The following is a 16,213-nucleotide window of genomic DNA, read 5'->3' as shown; positions in this document are numbered from 1 at the left end:
GTGATACGAACTACTGTACATGAAGTTGGTATTTAGTCGAAGAATGGCACTGTTATTTGGAACCATGCTGTAAGGTGTATATATCTGGGCAATGTTTGATGTCGTTCTTTACACCCTATTTGACAGTAGGCGGTCTAAAGAGTATTTGTGCTGCTCACAAGCCACAGGTGATAGGTCACATATGATGCCACAGCAGGGACAGTCAAAACACCTTGTAAGATCGAACACCGCTGACTTATGTGTCTTTTTTATCTGCCTTTTTTTTGAGATATTGGAAAATTCAGCTGGTTGGCCAAGGAGCTGTTACATCTAGGGCAAGTTTTGGAAATACTCTTCAATAATAGGATATACCATGTTTTGAAACCTTACCGAAACCTGAGACTGTGTAATTCCACCCAATAGACCGCGTTACTCGGCTTCTGTGCATCCTGACCTTTAGGTCTTGATTTACTTATTCCTGTTTGTTGTTTTAGGATCCCCTATAGATCCCAATTACCATATTCTACGTTCTGTATCCAACGTGATTTGCTCTGTGGTGTTCGGCAGTCGGTTTGAATATGAAGATGAAAATTTCCAAAGGATTGTGGAATGTGTTCAAGACAACTTCCGAGTCATGAGCTCACGCTGGGGAGTAGTAAGTATAAACTTACCATAGGGTCTCCATATTAGTGCTTTTTTATTACTTTTCTTGGTCATTGTTGGTTGAGCTGCTTTGGAAAGTACAAAATATCCATCTAACAGTGCAAAAAGTCTACAAAACAACAAAAAATATGACACATTCAGGTAAAATTATCTGATATTCAAAACATACTGTACACTTTGGCCAACATGACCAACATCATCTAAAACAAATGCTGAAAACTAGTGATGGGTAATCCCAAACTGTAAAGATTGAAGCTCGTACTGATCACATAGTGATCGTGTACACGATCCCGGTCTTTCCTGGGAAGCTCGTGTTAAGGGTGTTTTACACGCTGCAACATCGCTAACAATTGCTAGCGATGTCTCGAGCGATAGCACCCGCCCCCGTCGTTGGTGCGATATGTGGTGATCGCTGCCGTAGCGAACATTATCGCTACGGCAGCGCCACATGCACATACCTGTTCTGCGACGTCGCTGTTGCTGCCGAACAATCCCTCCTTCAAGGGGGAAGTGCGTTTGAAGTCACAAAACGGCCGTCCAATAGAAGAGGAGGGGCGGAGATGAGCGTCCGGAACATGCCGCCCACCTCCTTCCTTCCTCAATGCCGGTGGACGCAGGTAAGGAGAAGTTCGTCGTTCCTGCAGTGTCACACATAGCGATGTGTGATGCCGCAGGAACGACGAACAACCTGCAGCATGCACCATCACGGATATTTGGTAAAGGAGCGACGTGTCAACGATCAACGATTTTTGCCGTTTTTTGCGATCATTGATCGTTGCTCCTAGCTGTCACATGCTGCAATGTCGCTAACGATGCTGGATGTGTGTCCCAAACACCGTGACCCCGACGATATATCGTTAGCGATGTCACAGCGTGTAAAGCACCCTTTACAGTTCGGGTCCAGGGGCTGTATTAAAAAACATGATTATACTTACAGGTCCCGCGACGTGTCCGGCAGACTCTGTCTCCCGGCCGCTTCTGCGTCCGATCATTGCTGTGCTCCATGGTAAGCACCACTGCCTAAAGAACCTTCCATGATGTCATAGCCATGTGACCAGTCTGGTGTGAATGTTGTACAGACATTGGCTTACAGACTGGTCACATGACTATGACGTCATCAAAGGTCCTGTTAACTGAACTTTGACTGTCACTGTGCAAGAGTCGCATCACGGTGCACAGTCTTCTGATATGAGCGGTCAGCTGCATGTATTTCCATGCAGCTGAGGCGCTCCTTTCCTGAGAGCGTCAGTCCGTGCATGGTGATACAATGTGAGACGCAAGTGCAATCATACCCTCACTGTTAGCCTGCTTCTCGCTCTATACAGAGCGATGTAGCAGAGCTGACAATACTCTCTCTGCTTCTCTAAGCAGCGTGTGCATGAGATTTCAGAAATCTCATTAACTTTAACGGTATTGTGAAATGCTGTTTTTTTAGGTGGAAAATGCTGCATAAAGGTAACGTCTGATCACGCCCTAAGGGAGGGTTCACACATTTTTTCTCTGCAGCAAAATCTAGACTGTGAGCAGAAAAAAGCTGCAAAACTGCTTTAAAAATATATATGATGCAGATTTCTATAAAAACACCCAGAACCTCACAAAATGCAAGAAAAAAAATGGGTGCATGAAGTTTTTTCAATCTCATTCACTTTGCTGGTACTGTAAAACAAAGCATGTGCATATACAGTTAGGTCCAGAAATATTTGGACAGTGACACAATTTTGGCGAGTTGGGCTCTGCATGCCACCACATTGGATTTGAAATGAAACCTCTACAACAGAATTCAAGTGCAGATTGTAACCTTTAATTTGAAGGTTTGAACAAAAATATCTGATAGAAATTGTAGGAATTGTACACATTTCTTTACAAACACTCCACATTTTAGGAGGTCAAAAGTAATTGGACAAATAAACCAAACCCAAACAAAATATTTTATTTTCAATATTTTGTTGCGAATCCTTTGGAGGCAATCACTGCCTTAAGTCTGGAACCCATGGACATCACCAAACGCTGGGTTTCCTCCTTCTTAATGCTTTGCCAGGCCTTTACAGCCGCAGCCTTCAGGTCTTGCTTGTTTGTGGGTCTTTCCGTTTTAAGTCTGGATTTGAGCAAGTGAAATGCATGCTCAATTGGGTTAAGATCTGGTGATTGACTTGGACATTGCAGAATGTTCCACTTTTTTGCACTCATGAACTCCTGGGTAGCTTTGGCTGTATGCTTGGGGTCATTGTCCATCTGTACTATGAAGCGCCGTCCGATCAACTTTGCGGCATTTGGCTGAATCTGGGCTGAAAGTATATCCCGGTACACTTCAGAATTCATCCGGCTACTCTTGTCTGCTGTTATGTCATCAATAAACACAAGTGACCCAGTGCCATTGAAAGCCATGCATGCCCATGCCATCACGTTGCCTCCACCATGTTTTACAGAGGATGTGGTGTGCCTTGGATCATGTGCCGTTCTTTTTCTTCTCCAAACTTTTTTCTTCCCATCATGCTGGTACAGGTTGATCTTGGTCTCATCTGTCCATAGAATACTTTTCCAGAACTGAGCTGGCTTCATGAGGTGTTTTTCAGCAAATTTAACTCTGGCCTGTCTATTTTTGGAATTGATGAATGGTTTGCATCTAGATGTGAACCCTTTGTATTTACTTTCATGGAGTCTTCTCTTTACTGTTGACTTAGAGACAGATACACCTACTTCACTGAGAGTGTTCTGGACTTCAGTTGATGTTGTGAACGGGTTCTTCTTCACCAAAGAAAGTATGCGGCGATCATCCACCACTGTTGTCATCCGTGGACGCCGAGGCCTTTTTGAGTTCCCAAGCTCACCAGTCAATTCCTTTTTTCTCAGAATGTACCCGACTGTTGATTTTGCTACTCCAAGCATGTCTGCTATCTCTCTGATGGATTTTTTCTTTTTTTCAGCCTCAGGATGTTCTGCTTCACCTCAATTGAGAGTTCCTTAGACCGCATGTTGTCTGGTCACAGCAACAGCTTCCAAATGCAAAACCACACACCTGTAATCAACCCCAGACCTTTTAACTACTTCATTGATTACAGGTTAACGAGGGAGACGCCTTCAGAGTTAATTGCAGCCCTTAGAGTCCCTTGTCCAATTACTTTTGGTCCCTTGAAAAAGAGGAGGCTATGCATTACAGAGCTATGATTCCTAAACCCTTTCTCCGATTTGGATGTGAAAACTCTCATATTGCAGCTGGGAGTGTGCACTTTCAGCCCATATTATATATATAATTGTATTTCTGAACATGTTTTTGTAAACAGCTAAAATAACAAAACTTGTGTCACTGTCCAAATATTTCTGGACCTAACTGTACCCTTATACTCTAAGAAAGAAACAACTGGGATAATGGGATGGGATAATTTTTGGATTCATTTTAACTGGAAAACAAAGTTTTAAAAATTGTTGTTAATGTCTATTCACATGTTATAGTATAGGATAAAGGGAAAAATAAAAGTTGCAATTGGCCAATGTATTTTCTTGCCAACAGCTATTTGACATATTCCCAAATATCATGAGGTACATACCTGGGCCTCACCATGCAATCATGGAAAACTTTACTGTGATCGCAGACTTTATTAGATTGAAGATGGAGGACAACATGAAGACTTTGGACAGTAACAACCCGAGAGATTTTATAGACTGTTTCCTGATCAAAATGGAGAAGGTACAAAAAAAGTTTAATGTTCTATCAAGCAGTACTTTCTTGAAATGTACACAATAATGGATGGCATGGTGGCTCAGTGGTTAGCATTGTATGGTGGCTCAGTGGTTAGCTCTGCAGTCTTGCAGCGCTTGGGTTCTGGGTTCAAATCCAAACAAGGACAACATCTACAAGCAGTCTGTATGTTTTCCCCATGTTTGCGTGGGTTTCCTCCGGGTACTCCGGTTTCCTCCCACACAAAGACATACAGATAGGGAATGTAGATTGTGAGCCCCAATGGGGACAGTGTTGCTGATGTATGCGTAAGCACTGTGGAATTAATATCTCTATATAAGTGAATATTCAAATTGTCTCTTCAGGGAGGAAGGAGACAAACTATAGTGCCACCTATTGGAAATAGCAATCCTAAAAGTCAAAAGTGGCCCATCAACAAGCATTTTCGTATGACCTGGGATTTATGCCAGATCACAACCTCAATTTGCAGACACGGTGTTTCGGGATGATTGTTCCTCATCAGTGCAAAGTATGAGATCTAATCTGGCTGAATGAGAAGGTCTAAGAAAAAAACTTTTCTCCTTGCGGAGACTGACAAACCATTGTGGCTGTCAGTGGTGAGGAGTCTTATAGCTGCAATGCTCCTCTGGGTAGTATTCACATTTTCTCTTCAGGGAGGAAGGAGACAAACTGTAGTGCCACCTATTGGAAGTAACGATCCGAAAAGTCAAAAGTGGGCTCTTTAACATGCCTTTTAATATGACCTAGGATTTATGCCAGATCAGAACCTCAATTTGCAGACACGGTGTTTTGGGATGATTGTCCTCGTCAGTGCAAAGTATGAGATCTGATCTGGCTAAATAGGTGGCCCTAGAGTTTGTCTCCTTCTTCCCTGAAGAGACAATTTGAATATTACCCAGAGGAGTATTGCAGCTATAAGTCTCCTCACTGGCAGACAGATTGGTTTGTCAGTCTCCGCAAGGAGAAACGTTTCTCCCTTAGATCTTCTCATTCAGCCAGATCAGATCTCATAATTTGCACTGATGAGAGACAATCATCCCGAAACACTGTGTCTGCAAATTGAGGTTCTGATCTGGCATAAATCCTAGGTCATATGAAAAGGCTCGTTAAAGGGTCCCTTTTGACTTTTAGGATTGCTACTTCCAATAGGTGGCACTAGAGTTTGTCTCCTTCCTCCTTGAAGAAACAATTTGGATATTATCTAGAGGAGCACTGCAGCTATAAGACTCCTCACCACTGACAGCCAGATTGGTTTGTCAGTCTGTGCAAGGAGAAAAGTTTTGTTACGTCACCACCGGAGTCTGCTCCAGCGACTTCTGCTCCGATCGCCAGGCGACACCGTGTTCCTGCCGTGGATGGTGCTGGTGATGGGAGAGGAGTTGATGCCAGCGGCACTGGTGGGCGCAGGCTCCGATCATCCACTGGGCTGGGTTATCTTGTGATCTGCAGTACCACTGGCTGACTTTGGGTGGTGTGTGTCTTCCAACTGAAGTGGCCAGCGTTCAGCTACAGCCAATGTGAAGACACCACACCCTTCTTAGTTCCCCTCCTGTCTGCTGACCTCTGCCAGAGAGAGTTCTGATTTCCTGGCTCCTGATCCGTCCTATTCTGTTTTGTGATTCCTGTGTGCTGACTTCTGCGTGTGTTCTGACTACCCTTCTGCCTGCTGTTTTTGTACCTCGCTGCCCAATCCGGATTTGACCTCTGCTACGTTTTCTGATTAATGTCCTTGCCTGCCGATTCTGTCCCTGTTCTGCTATTCCTGGTTTGACCCTGCCTGACGACTACTCTCATCGGACTGCAGCCTTCCACAGGTAGTGATCTCCAGTGCCCTGTGTAATTCCAAATCCCTGTATAGGGGTTAAAGGGTTTCAGGGTTTTGGGGTCCTGCTTGGTGAGTGGCTTCCCTCTAGTCTGTCCATTACATCCCACCTGAGTCTGTTGATCCAGGCAGGCGTTACAAGTTTTTCCCTTAGACTATAAGTGAATAAATATTATTATCATTGATGGGGAATTTATCCAAGCTTTTTTCTCCAGTATTCTGGCATCAAAAAGTTGCCAATTTGTTGAACATTGTTTTTGTTTTATACAGCAGTTGCAACTTTCAGAAAAGTGGGTGAGAAAGTGAATGTGATTATCTAAGCCAAATGATTGCTCTGAGTGAGAGAAAGATACCTTTTAATAATTAACAAAAATAAAATAAGTGATGTTACAAAGCAAGCTTTCGAGACTCCTCAGGTCTCTTCATCAGGCATGGTATAACAAAGTATCTGAACAAGTGCACATACAATATATACACATACTAGAGGCAAGGTATAATAAGAACATTTAAAGAGGAGCAACCACCAGGATTTTCCTATATAAACTAAAGCCAGTGCTATACTGGAGCTATCATGCTGATTCTATACATACCTTTAGTTGTCATATCGGATGTATACTTTCTGAAATACAGGCAAGTAAAGTTTGTGAAATGCACTGTTATTGGATTGATAGCAGCTACAATGGGTCGGGTTTTGTTAGTTATTACCGACCTGTATGCTGCCTGTTCTTCCTCCCCCTGTCCTTCCTCTTCTTGTGATAACAGAGACAGGGGGAGGAAGGACAGGAAGCAGATGTGGGTGGGAATAACTAGCAAAATCTGACTAACCTCTTAGATATTCTGTAGCTACTATCAATCAAATAACAGTGAATTTCAGAAACTTTACTTGCATGTATTTCAGAAAGTATACATCCGATCTCACAACTAAAGGTGTGAATAGAATCAGCATGATCGAGCTAGTATAGCACTGGCTTTAGTTTATATAGAAAATCCTGGTGGCTGGTCATCTTTAACCATTATTAAAAAAACATTTTTAAACCAAGGCTATCATCCCACCTCCATTGATGATGAGATCATTAAAGCCACAAGGATTCCTAGAAGTCAACCGCTTCAAATCAAAGAAAAAGAGGACAAAAATTGTGTACTTCTGATGGTGACCTACAACCCACAGCTTGAGGTACTGAGAAAAACAACTAAAGGGCACTTTACCCTATCGATATCGATATCGCTAGCGAGCATACCCTCCCCCGTCGTTTGTGTGTCACGGGCAAATCGCTGCGCGTGGCGCACAATATCGCTTACACCTGTCACACATACTTACCTGCCTAGCGACGTCGATGTGGCTGGCGAACCACCTCCTTTCTAAGGGGGCGGTTCGTTCAGCATCACAGCAACATCACTAAGCGGCCGCCCAATAGAAGCGGAGGGGCGGAGATGAGCGGGCCGAACATCCCGCCCACCTCCTTCCTCCCTCATTGCGGGCGGCCGCAGGTAAGGTGATGTTCCACGTTCCTGCGGTGTCACACATAGCGATGTGTGCTGCTGCAGGAAAGAAAGCCATGGACCCCATAGGGGGGAGGGGCGACATGACCAGAGGGAAGGGAGGGAGTGAGGGGTTAATAAAGTGAATTAAATGGCATTATGGGCCCTTATAGGGGATTGGTGGAATAGGGTCACTGTAGGGTGGGGAGGGGGCTAGTATATAAACTATAGGGGAGGGGTCTTACCTTCCTTGTGACTCCGGACATTAAAGGATTCCGACCTGACCACCGGCATGGCGGACCTCCAGGCACTGGACGGACTGATCCGATCAGCGATGGCGGTGCACGGGGCCCAGGCAGTGCAGTCCCACTTCAGGGCTGCCTGGGTTTCCCCGTCGGCACCTGCCCCTTGTCCCCCCCTCGGCCGCGGGCGGCGTTCCAGGCCCGCCTCCCTCCCATCAGGTATTCCTCGGGCGCAGGGGGGGCAAGGAGGCCCAGTGAGAGCCCCCCTCGGGACCCTCCGCGGCGGGGCGGGCAGCGGCTGCTTCCAGCGTCTGCCCCGGCCGCAGGGAGGAATCTCCGGCGAGGCCGCGGCGGCCGCAAAGGGGGCGTGGCCGGCCCGGGGCCTTCTTCGGATGCCGGGCCTCGGGCTGTAGTGAGGAGCCCAGCGGCGTCTCCCGGCCGGGAGCGAGCCCGGCGACGATCTGAGGCCAGCGGCGGCCTGGACGGAGGCGGGCCCGGCCTGGGGCCTACTTCCGGTCCCAGGCCTCGGGCTCAATTTACCAGGCCAGCGGCAGCCCGGGACCGGGGGGCGTGCCCAGCGGAGATCGGAGGCTTGAGCGGGGGCGCGCCCAGCCTGGGGGCCTGCTCCTGGTGACGGGCACCCGGCGGTGTGACGCGGCCCTGTGGCAGCTTCCATCTGGGAGCGGGCCCTGCAGTTTGAATGAGGCCGGCAGTACCCCCCGTGGGTGGCGGGGGGGGCTGGGCGCAGGCAGCCAGCGGGGGGACCGGTGTGTGCAGGCGGCACCCGGATACCCGTGAGGCTGCGGGGAGCAGGGGGGACGGCAGGAGCCCTGCGGTTCCCGCCAGGTCCCTCAGGTCAGCAGTACTGCGCCCGGCAGCAGCGGTCTCCCCCTCCCGGGGAGGACCCAGCGGGATGCCACGGTTGGGGCCCCTGGAGGGCTGGAGGCGACGGTGGGGAGCCCCCTGAGCTCAGGGAGAGGCTCCTCCAGGAAGAGAATTCGGTCAGCGGCGGCCCGGGGGACAGGACGGTCTCGCGGGCTGTCGCCGCACAGGAAGAGACGGATGCCCACCGCCAGTGCCCATGCGGCGGCCCAGGAGGGCGGCCGTGGTGGAGGGGATGCATCGGCTGCGTCCCCTGGAGCTGGAATGGTGGAGGACGACTACAGCGAGGAAGAAGAGGGAGCCCTCAGGTCGGGGGGACGAATCTGACGAGCAGATGGCGGAGGACGTCGTGGTTCCAATTTCCATTTCTGCGCCACGGTCGGGTGAGCTAGCCGTGGATTCGGCATTGCTTGCGGCGCGGGGTGCTAGTTTTGGGGAGGTGGCTGCGGGCACGGCAGCGCCAAGGGGGGTCAGCATTGCTTAGTCAGTTGCTGGGCTTGTTGCAGGGTTTAACGCGCGCGCCGGCGGCAGCAGCGGCCTGGACGGGTCGACGGTAGATGGCGCAGCGTCGGTCAGCAGCGAGGCGGCGCCGGTAGGGACGGGTGCGGTTGGTGGAGTAGTGGAGCCCGCGGGTTAAACAGCGGTAGAAAAGGAAAATGGGGATGAGGTGGTGCGTTTGGCGGATAGGGCTAAGTTTACGTGTGCTTTGAGGGACCGTTAGGGGCTCACCTCAAGAGGGAGGTGAGGGCCAAGATTGGGAAGGGGGAGTATGTGAAGATATTTTCCCTGCTACCCCTGTAAAAAAAAAAAAAAAAAAAAATTTTAATCTGGACAAGGTGAAGCCGAACGACTCCAAGAAGGAAGGGGAAGAGGAAGAAAAACGCCGTTATATGCTCATTCCTCGCCCCCTTTTTTCCAATTGGCTGCAGGCGTTCGCAATTTGGCAAGTGTCATAGGGGAAAAGGAGCCGGAGCACTGCTCGGCTCTGTTTGATTATCGGGATGCAATGGGGGAGGCGTATCGCACGGACAGGGGCTTGCCATGGCTGCGGTATGATGAGCAGTTTAGGCGGCGGAAGGCGTTGCGGCCCGGCATGCGGTGGGACCGTGAGGACATTTCCTTATGGATGCGTTTAATGGCGGCCCCGAGCCAACCCCCCCCCCCCCCTTTTCATGGCGGCGCCGGGGGGAACGGGAGCCAGGCCCTCGGGTACCCAGAAAAAGGGATTGTGCTGGCAAGTTGACGACGGCCGGTGCAAATTTGGGGCAGCATGCAGGTTCGAGCATGAGTGCTCCGGCTGAGGGGGGACGGGTTTTGGTAAAAGGGAGGACGCCAGTGAAAATAGGGGCGATGGCGCCATCCTTTAAATAGGTATCCGGGCGGGGCAGCGGCGTCAATTTTGCGGTTTGGTTTTTTTATACGGTTTTCAGATTCCGTCGGCGGTTGAGGCATGGCCTCCGGTTTGTCGTACTTTACGGTCGGCGAGGGACCACCCTATGGTTGTGGGTGGGAAGTTGGGGACAGAGGTTGAGTTGGGCAGGATGGGGGGGTCCATTTGAGAGCCCGCCGTGCAGTAATCTGGTGGTGTCCCGTTTGGGGGTGGTGCCAAAGAAGGAGCCGGATAAATTTCGGCTCATCCATCATCTTTCATTTCCGGGGGGGTCGTCAGTGAATGATGGCATCGCGCTAGAATTGTCGGCAGTGTACTACGTCTCATTTGACAAAGCGCTGGACTTGGTGCGGGCGGCGGGATGCGGTGCATTGATGGCAAAGGTGGATGTAGAATCGGCGTTTCGTTTGCTGCCGGTGCATCCGGAGAGCCAGCATCTTCTGGGTTGCTGGTGGGGTGATGAGTTTATGTTGATCATTGTTTGCCTAGGGGCTGTTTCAATTTCTGGTTTGTATTTTGAGGCGTTTAGTTCCTTTTGCTGAGTGGGTGGTGCGGGACGTGTCTGGTTTGTCCTCCATTATCCACTATCTAGATGATTTTCTTGGTGTCGGTCCGGCGGGATCCATGGTTTGCGCTGGCTCGTTGTTCGCCTTACAGAGAGTGGCGGATAGCTTTGGGATCCCTTTAGCACAGGAGAAATCGGAGGGGCCGGCGACGGTTATGCGTTTTTTTTTTTTTTTTTGGGGATTGAGATTGACTCTTTGGCTATGGAATGCAGGCTGCCGGAGGGGAAGATGGTGGCCTTGTGGTGAGTGGTAGCAGCAATGCTAGCAGCACGGAAAGGGCGGCTGAAGGTGGTGCAGTCTTTGCTCGGGAAGTTGAACTTTGCGTGCAGGATTATGCCACTGGGGCGGGTGTTCGCCAAGATTTTGGCGGCAGATATGGTAGGCGTACGGTCCCCGGCGCATTTTGTGCGGGTCACGCGGGAGATCAAGGAGGATTTTCTGGTTTGGGATGTTTTTCTTGCAATGTTTTAACGGCCGAGCCTTGTGGTTGAAGAAGGTGGTGCCCAATGGTGTGCTAGAACTGTACAGGGACGCGGCCGGGTCGGCAGGTTTCGTCATCCCTTTTTTCAGGGACATTGGTACGTTGGGAGGTGGCCTGAGGAATGGCGGCAGGTTGGTCTGGTAAGGAATCTGGCCTTGCTGTGGTTATTTCCGATCGTGGTGACTGTGGAATTGTGGGGGGTCGCAATTTTCGGGATGTAAAGTGTGCGATCACTGCGATAATCAGGCGGTGGTGCATGCGATAAACAGCTTGTCAGCAGAGTCCGGACCGGTAGTGGCTTATCTGCGGCATTTGGTGCTCAAGTGTTTACTGTGGAACGTTCATGTGGTTGCGAAACACGTGGTGGGGGTTGATAACGGGGTGGCGGACGCTTTATCTCATTTTCAGTCCACAGGTTGTGGGAGTTCATGCCGGGGGGCAGACGAGATCGGAGCAGTGTGTCCAGAGGACTTGTGGAGCCTGGTGAGGCATTGATTGCGGGTTTCATTAGGAATTCGGTGAGTGGCAGGAGATGCTGGGAGTTATGTTTGGTGACGGGCGAGCAAATTACTTGTTGGCGCTACTGGCACTAGTGAGCGAGGATTTCAGGGCTGGGAAGTCAGCATCAGCAATGATACTTAGGGTGGCGGCTGTGGCCTTTTTGGTTGAAGGTCAGGGGTGAGTGGGGCGTGCCGCGGAATTTTGCGTGCGGCAGGCCTTGAAGGGTTTTCGAAAAAGGGGCGAAGGAGCGGGACACTAGGCGGCCCATTTCTTTGGTTTTGTTACGGCGATTGGTGGACGGTTTGCGGGAAATTTGTGTCTCAGTTTATGAGAGGGGGCTTTTGAAACGGCTTTTGTGTTAGCCTTTTTGGGGCGTTGGTGAGCCCTTCCAGGTTCAGGGGGGTGGTCTGATGTCCGAGGTTGTGGCATTGGTGGGACGGAGAGAAGAGTGTCAGCTTAGGCGGTCCAAAAAACAGACCTGATGGGTCGAGGTTGGTTGTGATGGATGCGTTGTGCCCAGGTGCAGTTGGTGAGGAAGTTTTGCGGTTTGGGGGCGGTCCTCCGGGCCTGCTGTTATGGCACGTGGATGGTTCTTGGTTTGTCTCGTTACCAGTTTGTGGCCGTACTGAGGAGTTGTTTGCGCTGTGCGGGGGAATGCTCGGGAGATTACGGGCCTCATTCCTTCAGGATCGGGGCGGCTGCGGAGGCTTCGCGTTGTGGCCTGGGTGATGACATGGTGAGACGAATCGGTTGGTGGGAGTCTTATCGTTTTTCGGGGTTATGTGCGCCCACAGTTGTTGTCCCAGGGAGGGCTTTATGGAGTAGTTGGTTGTGGCTTTGTCGTGGTTCCTTGCTAACAAATTGGTGTTGGTGGGGTTTGTTTGGTAAAGTTTCTGTGGTTGTAGGAATCTGCCTGATATGGATTCTGGGGCTCTCCTTCGTGTTCTGGGGGGCCCGTCGGGCCGATGCTCGCCTGAATGGTCGGCAGTTGGGTGGACAGATCGCTTGCGTTGGTCAAGTGGTTCGGTGTGCGGGGCATGGAATGGAGCAGGGTCGTGACGGAGTTTGAATACTATTGCAGGGTGGATAGACCTCCGAACGTGTTGGTTTTGCACGTGGGGGGGGGGAAATGACTTGGGAGCGCGGGCATCACGTGATTTGATCTGGGACATCAAGATGGATCTATTGCGTTTATGGACCAGGTATCCGGGTTTGATAGTGGTATGGTCGGATTGTGGCCACATTGGTGTGGAGGGGGGCACGGTCAGTTGAGAAGCTGAATCTCGCCCGGGCTCATGTGAACAGGGTGGTTGCGCGTTTCGTGCGGAGAAACGGCGGTAGTGTAGTGTGACGTGCGGATCTGGAGTCGCCAAAGTGGCAGTTTCGAAGGGGTGATGGGGTTCACCTTACTGAGATTGGTTCTGATCTATGGGCCTTGGGTTTGCGTGATGGTGGAGCAAGCCTTGGGTGTGTGGCGGGTCCAGGCCACGTAAGGTGTCACGTGGCCTGTCCTGTGGCGGGGGTAGGTCTGGTCCAGAGGCGGTTGTAAGGGATTGGTGGCTGGACTGAGAGGCACTGTCTTGGTATGGTGTCTCCGGGTTCCGGTAAATTGCAGGCACGGGGTTCTGCAAGGTTTGGGGGGTATTAATCCACGGGGTGATTAATACCTCATCTCTGGGTCGGAGTGTTGCGGCCAGGGATATTGGTGGAGGAAGTGGTTTCTGGACCGGGCCTACATGGGGTTACATGTACAGTTATTATTTATGTGTTACCTATTATTTGTTTGGGGTCGCCCGTTGGACGGCGCCCCCTTGTGTTAGTATGTTAATAATAGGTAATAAAGGCTGCTGTGGCCAATTTGTTTAACCAAGTCACATGCAGTCGGTGTGTTATTTATTAGGTTAAGTGGGTATACTAACCATCACGACCGGAGAATCCTTCCTCAGTGGTCATGACGAATAACCTGCGTCGTGCAACAGCAACGATAATTGGGATTAGAAGGACGCGTCAACGATCACAATTAGGTAAGTAATTTTGATTGTTAACGGTCGTTCCTGCGTTTCACATGCATAGACGTCGCTAACGAGGCCGGATGTGTGTCACGAATTCCGTGACCCCAACGACATCTCGTTAGCAATGTCGTTGCGTGTAAAGCGGCCTTAAGAAACTTCCCCATTTTCTACACAAAGATGATCGGTTAAAAACAACATTTAAAGAACCTACATTGTTATGCTACAGGCAACCTCCTAATTTAAGGAACATCATGATCTGAAGTTCAATGCCCTCAAATACACCAAGAGAAACTTATCCTTGCAATGTGAAGACTAGAGCTGCTAAACCTGCACTCATGTAAAAACCAAAGACCGGATACAGATCCCAACACATAGGAGGATTATAAGATTCTTGGGACATTTACATGTTCCTCTTCCAATGTACCTAATCCTGAAAGAACCGGACATCGCTGGTAGGTAGTCGGTACGGGAGGTGAGTATAGGCTTTTTATTATTTTACCTGTGGGAAACATGGAATCAGAAGGGGTTGTCCTAGTAGTGGAAAACATCTTTAAAGAAGTCTTCTCTTGATAATTCCTTGATTAACGTGTCTGTATCTTTTCTTCAAACGTAGGAGGGGAAGAATAAAGCAACCTTCTACAATACCAACACTTTGGTGATGAACTCTTTAATTTTGTTCTTTGCTGGAACAGGAGTATCGAGCACCACTCTACGATTTACATTCCTGCTCCTCATGAAACACCCTAATGTAGCCGGTATGTCACTCATTTTGGACAGAACTGTGAAAGATCTTAATATTATAAGAACTAACAAAGTTTTCTTTACCCTTAGAGAAAGTCTACAAAGAGATAGAAGACGTCATTGGCCAACGTCCACCAAGTTTTGAGGACAGATACAATATGCCATACACAGAAGCGTTTATATATGAGGTGCAGAGATTTTCTAATGTGGCACCATTGGTTCCTCAACGGGAATTGACAATGGATACTCAAGTTCGCAATTATATAATAAAAAAGGTAAAAATCAACTTGGGCTATGAGAAAAGTAATAATAAAAAACGATTATATAGAAAAGTTTATTATTTTTTCCTAATATTCTCCAAAACACAGGGGACAGCTGTCAGCCCAGTTCTTACACATGTGCACAAGGACAAGACACAGTTCAATGACCCTGAAAAGTTTGAACCAAACAACTTTTTGGATGAAAATGAGAAACTTCGAAAGAAAGAGTACTTCATGCCGTTTTCTGTAGGTGAGGTTGAACTGAATTAGGTTCTGACTTGCATGTATCATAAAGTGATAGTGTGGCACCAGGGGGCAGGGGGTTAACATTACTTGTCGCCGGCCCGTGGTGTCGGTTCCAGCGATGTCACGGGTGGCCCTGCCCAGCTTCGTGCCCCGAAGTGTCCACAATAAAAGGGGATTAAGAAGTGGATGTTTGTCATGACGCCACCTGTGGTACGCGACCAGGAATTAGCCTCCGCTGCTGTCGCTGTCCTTCAGGGAAGATGGTTATAGCAGCTGAGATGGTGTCGCCACCCACAGGTGGAGCGGGCCCCGGGGAGGATGATGCGGGGAGTAGTAGTAGTAGCGGTGGCTGTTGGCACCGAGGCGCGGGGCGCCGATAATAAGAATCCGAGTCGACCGCTGCGGTTCCAGGTGTCTTTACTCACAGTTCTTTAAGTAACCCAGTTGCTGCCGCAGTAGAGAGGAAGGAAGGTCACTGTAATGGGCCCTGACGACCTCGGATAAGTTGGAAGAAGCCACCGGTGTTTGGAAAAGGTTCTTTGTAAGAGTTGCCCCTTCAGCAGTGAGGAACCCGGACTGAGCGTTCCACTCCAAGCCTAGACCCTGTGAAAGAAACAGATGAAGAGAGGATGGGGCTGTCGTGTCACCAGAACTGATGTCCTGGGTAGACTGACTGAAGATTGTGAGTTGCTCCTACTTCTACCCCAAGTGGAACCCGCCCCCCATGTGGTTGTGCTAGTGACCGGGAAATTTCCATGCTTCGTGATGGCCAACTCCCTGCCTACCCTAGTCCAGCTCCCCAGTGAGAAGGCTCCTAAGCTGTATGTAAAGTGTGAATGTGGAACACCGGTGATTGTGATTCCTTACCCGAGGCGAATACCAAACCTTAACTGAGGTGCAATACTCTGTGGCGACTGGAGCCGCAGGGGCGCCACAATAGTATATCCTAGCAATTTGTAATCATTTTCAAAGAGAATGCTTCTTTAGGGCTATAACTGCGTCTTTGGCTGCAACAGTCGACTCGTGACTGAATTTCGCTCAATGCCGCTGCTACAGTGTGAATTCATTGGAAAAGTGACACCTACACTACCAAGACTGTGACAAGCAAACCATAGAGTATCCAACTGAGTCTCATTTTCTACAATGACCAGCGCCACCGAGTAAAGTTTGGTCATGCAAAGGCTGTCACAGCCAAAGTTTCGTGTAGCCTTAAGAGTTTGATTCATCAACACTACCCCCTTCTCTAAATGAG

The 16,213-nt window shown here is 49.5% G+C and overlaps 1 protein-coding gene across 3 annotated transcripts in view; it reads left to right on the top strand.

Moving 5' to 3' along the window:
- The window catches only part of LOC142251114 (cytochrome P450 2F2-like), a 53,179-nt gene that overhangs the window by 31,721 nt on the left and 5,245 nt on the right, over window positions 1-16,213 (top strand). For 2 of the 3 annotated variants that reach the window (XM_075323632.1, XM_075323630.1), the window contains exons 5-9: window positions 474-634; window positions 4,151-4,327; window positions 14,328-14,469; window positions 14,546-14,730; window positions 14,824-14,965. In XM_075323632.1, coding sequence (XP_075179747.1) covers window positions 474-634; window positions 4,151-4,327; window positions 14,328-14,469; window positions 14,546-14,730; window positions 14,824-14,965 — 807 coding nt within the window. The remainder of the gene's footprint in view (window positions 1-473; window positions 635-4,150; window positions 4,328-14,327; window positions 14,470-14,545; window positions 14,731-14,823; window positions 14,966-16,213) is intronic. The other variant, XM_075323631.1, reaches the window with a different exon arrangement.

Source organism: Anomaloglossus baeobatrachus, chromosome 9 (genome assembly GCF_048569485.1).
Source record: "Anomaloglossus baeobatrachus isolate aAnoBae1 chromosome 9, aAnoBae1.hap1, whole genome shotgun sequence".
In the NCBI taxonomy this organism is placed as follows: Eukaryota; Metazoa; Chordata; class Amphibia; order Anura; family Aromobatidae; genus Anomaloglossus; species Anomaloglossus baeobatrachus.
The sequence above is the reverse complement of the archived record's forward strand: the minus strand, read 5'-3'. Positions and strand labels throughout refer to the sequence as shown.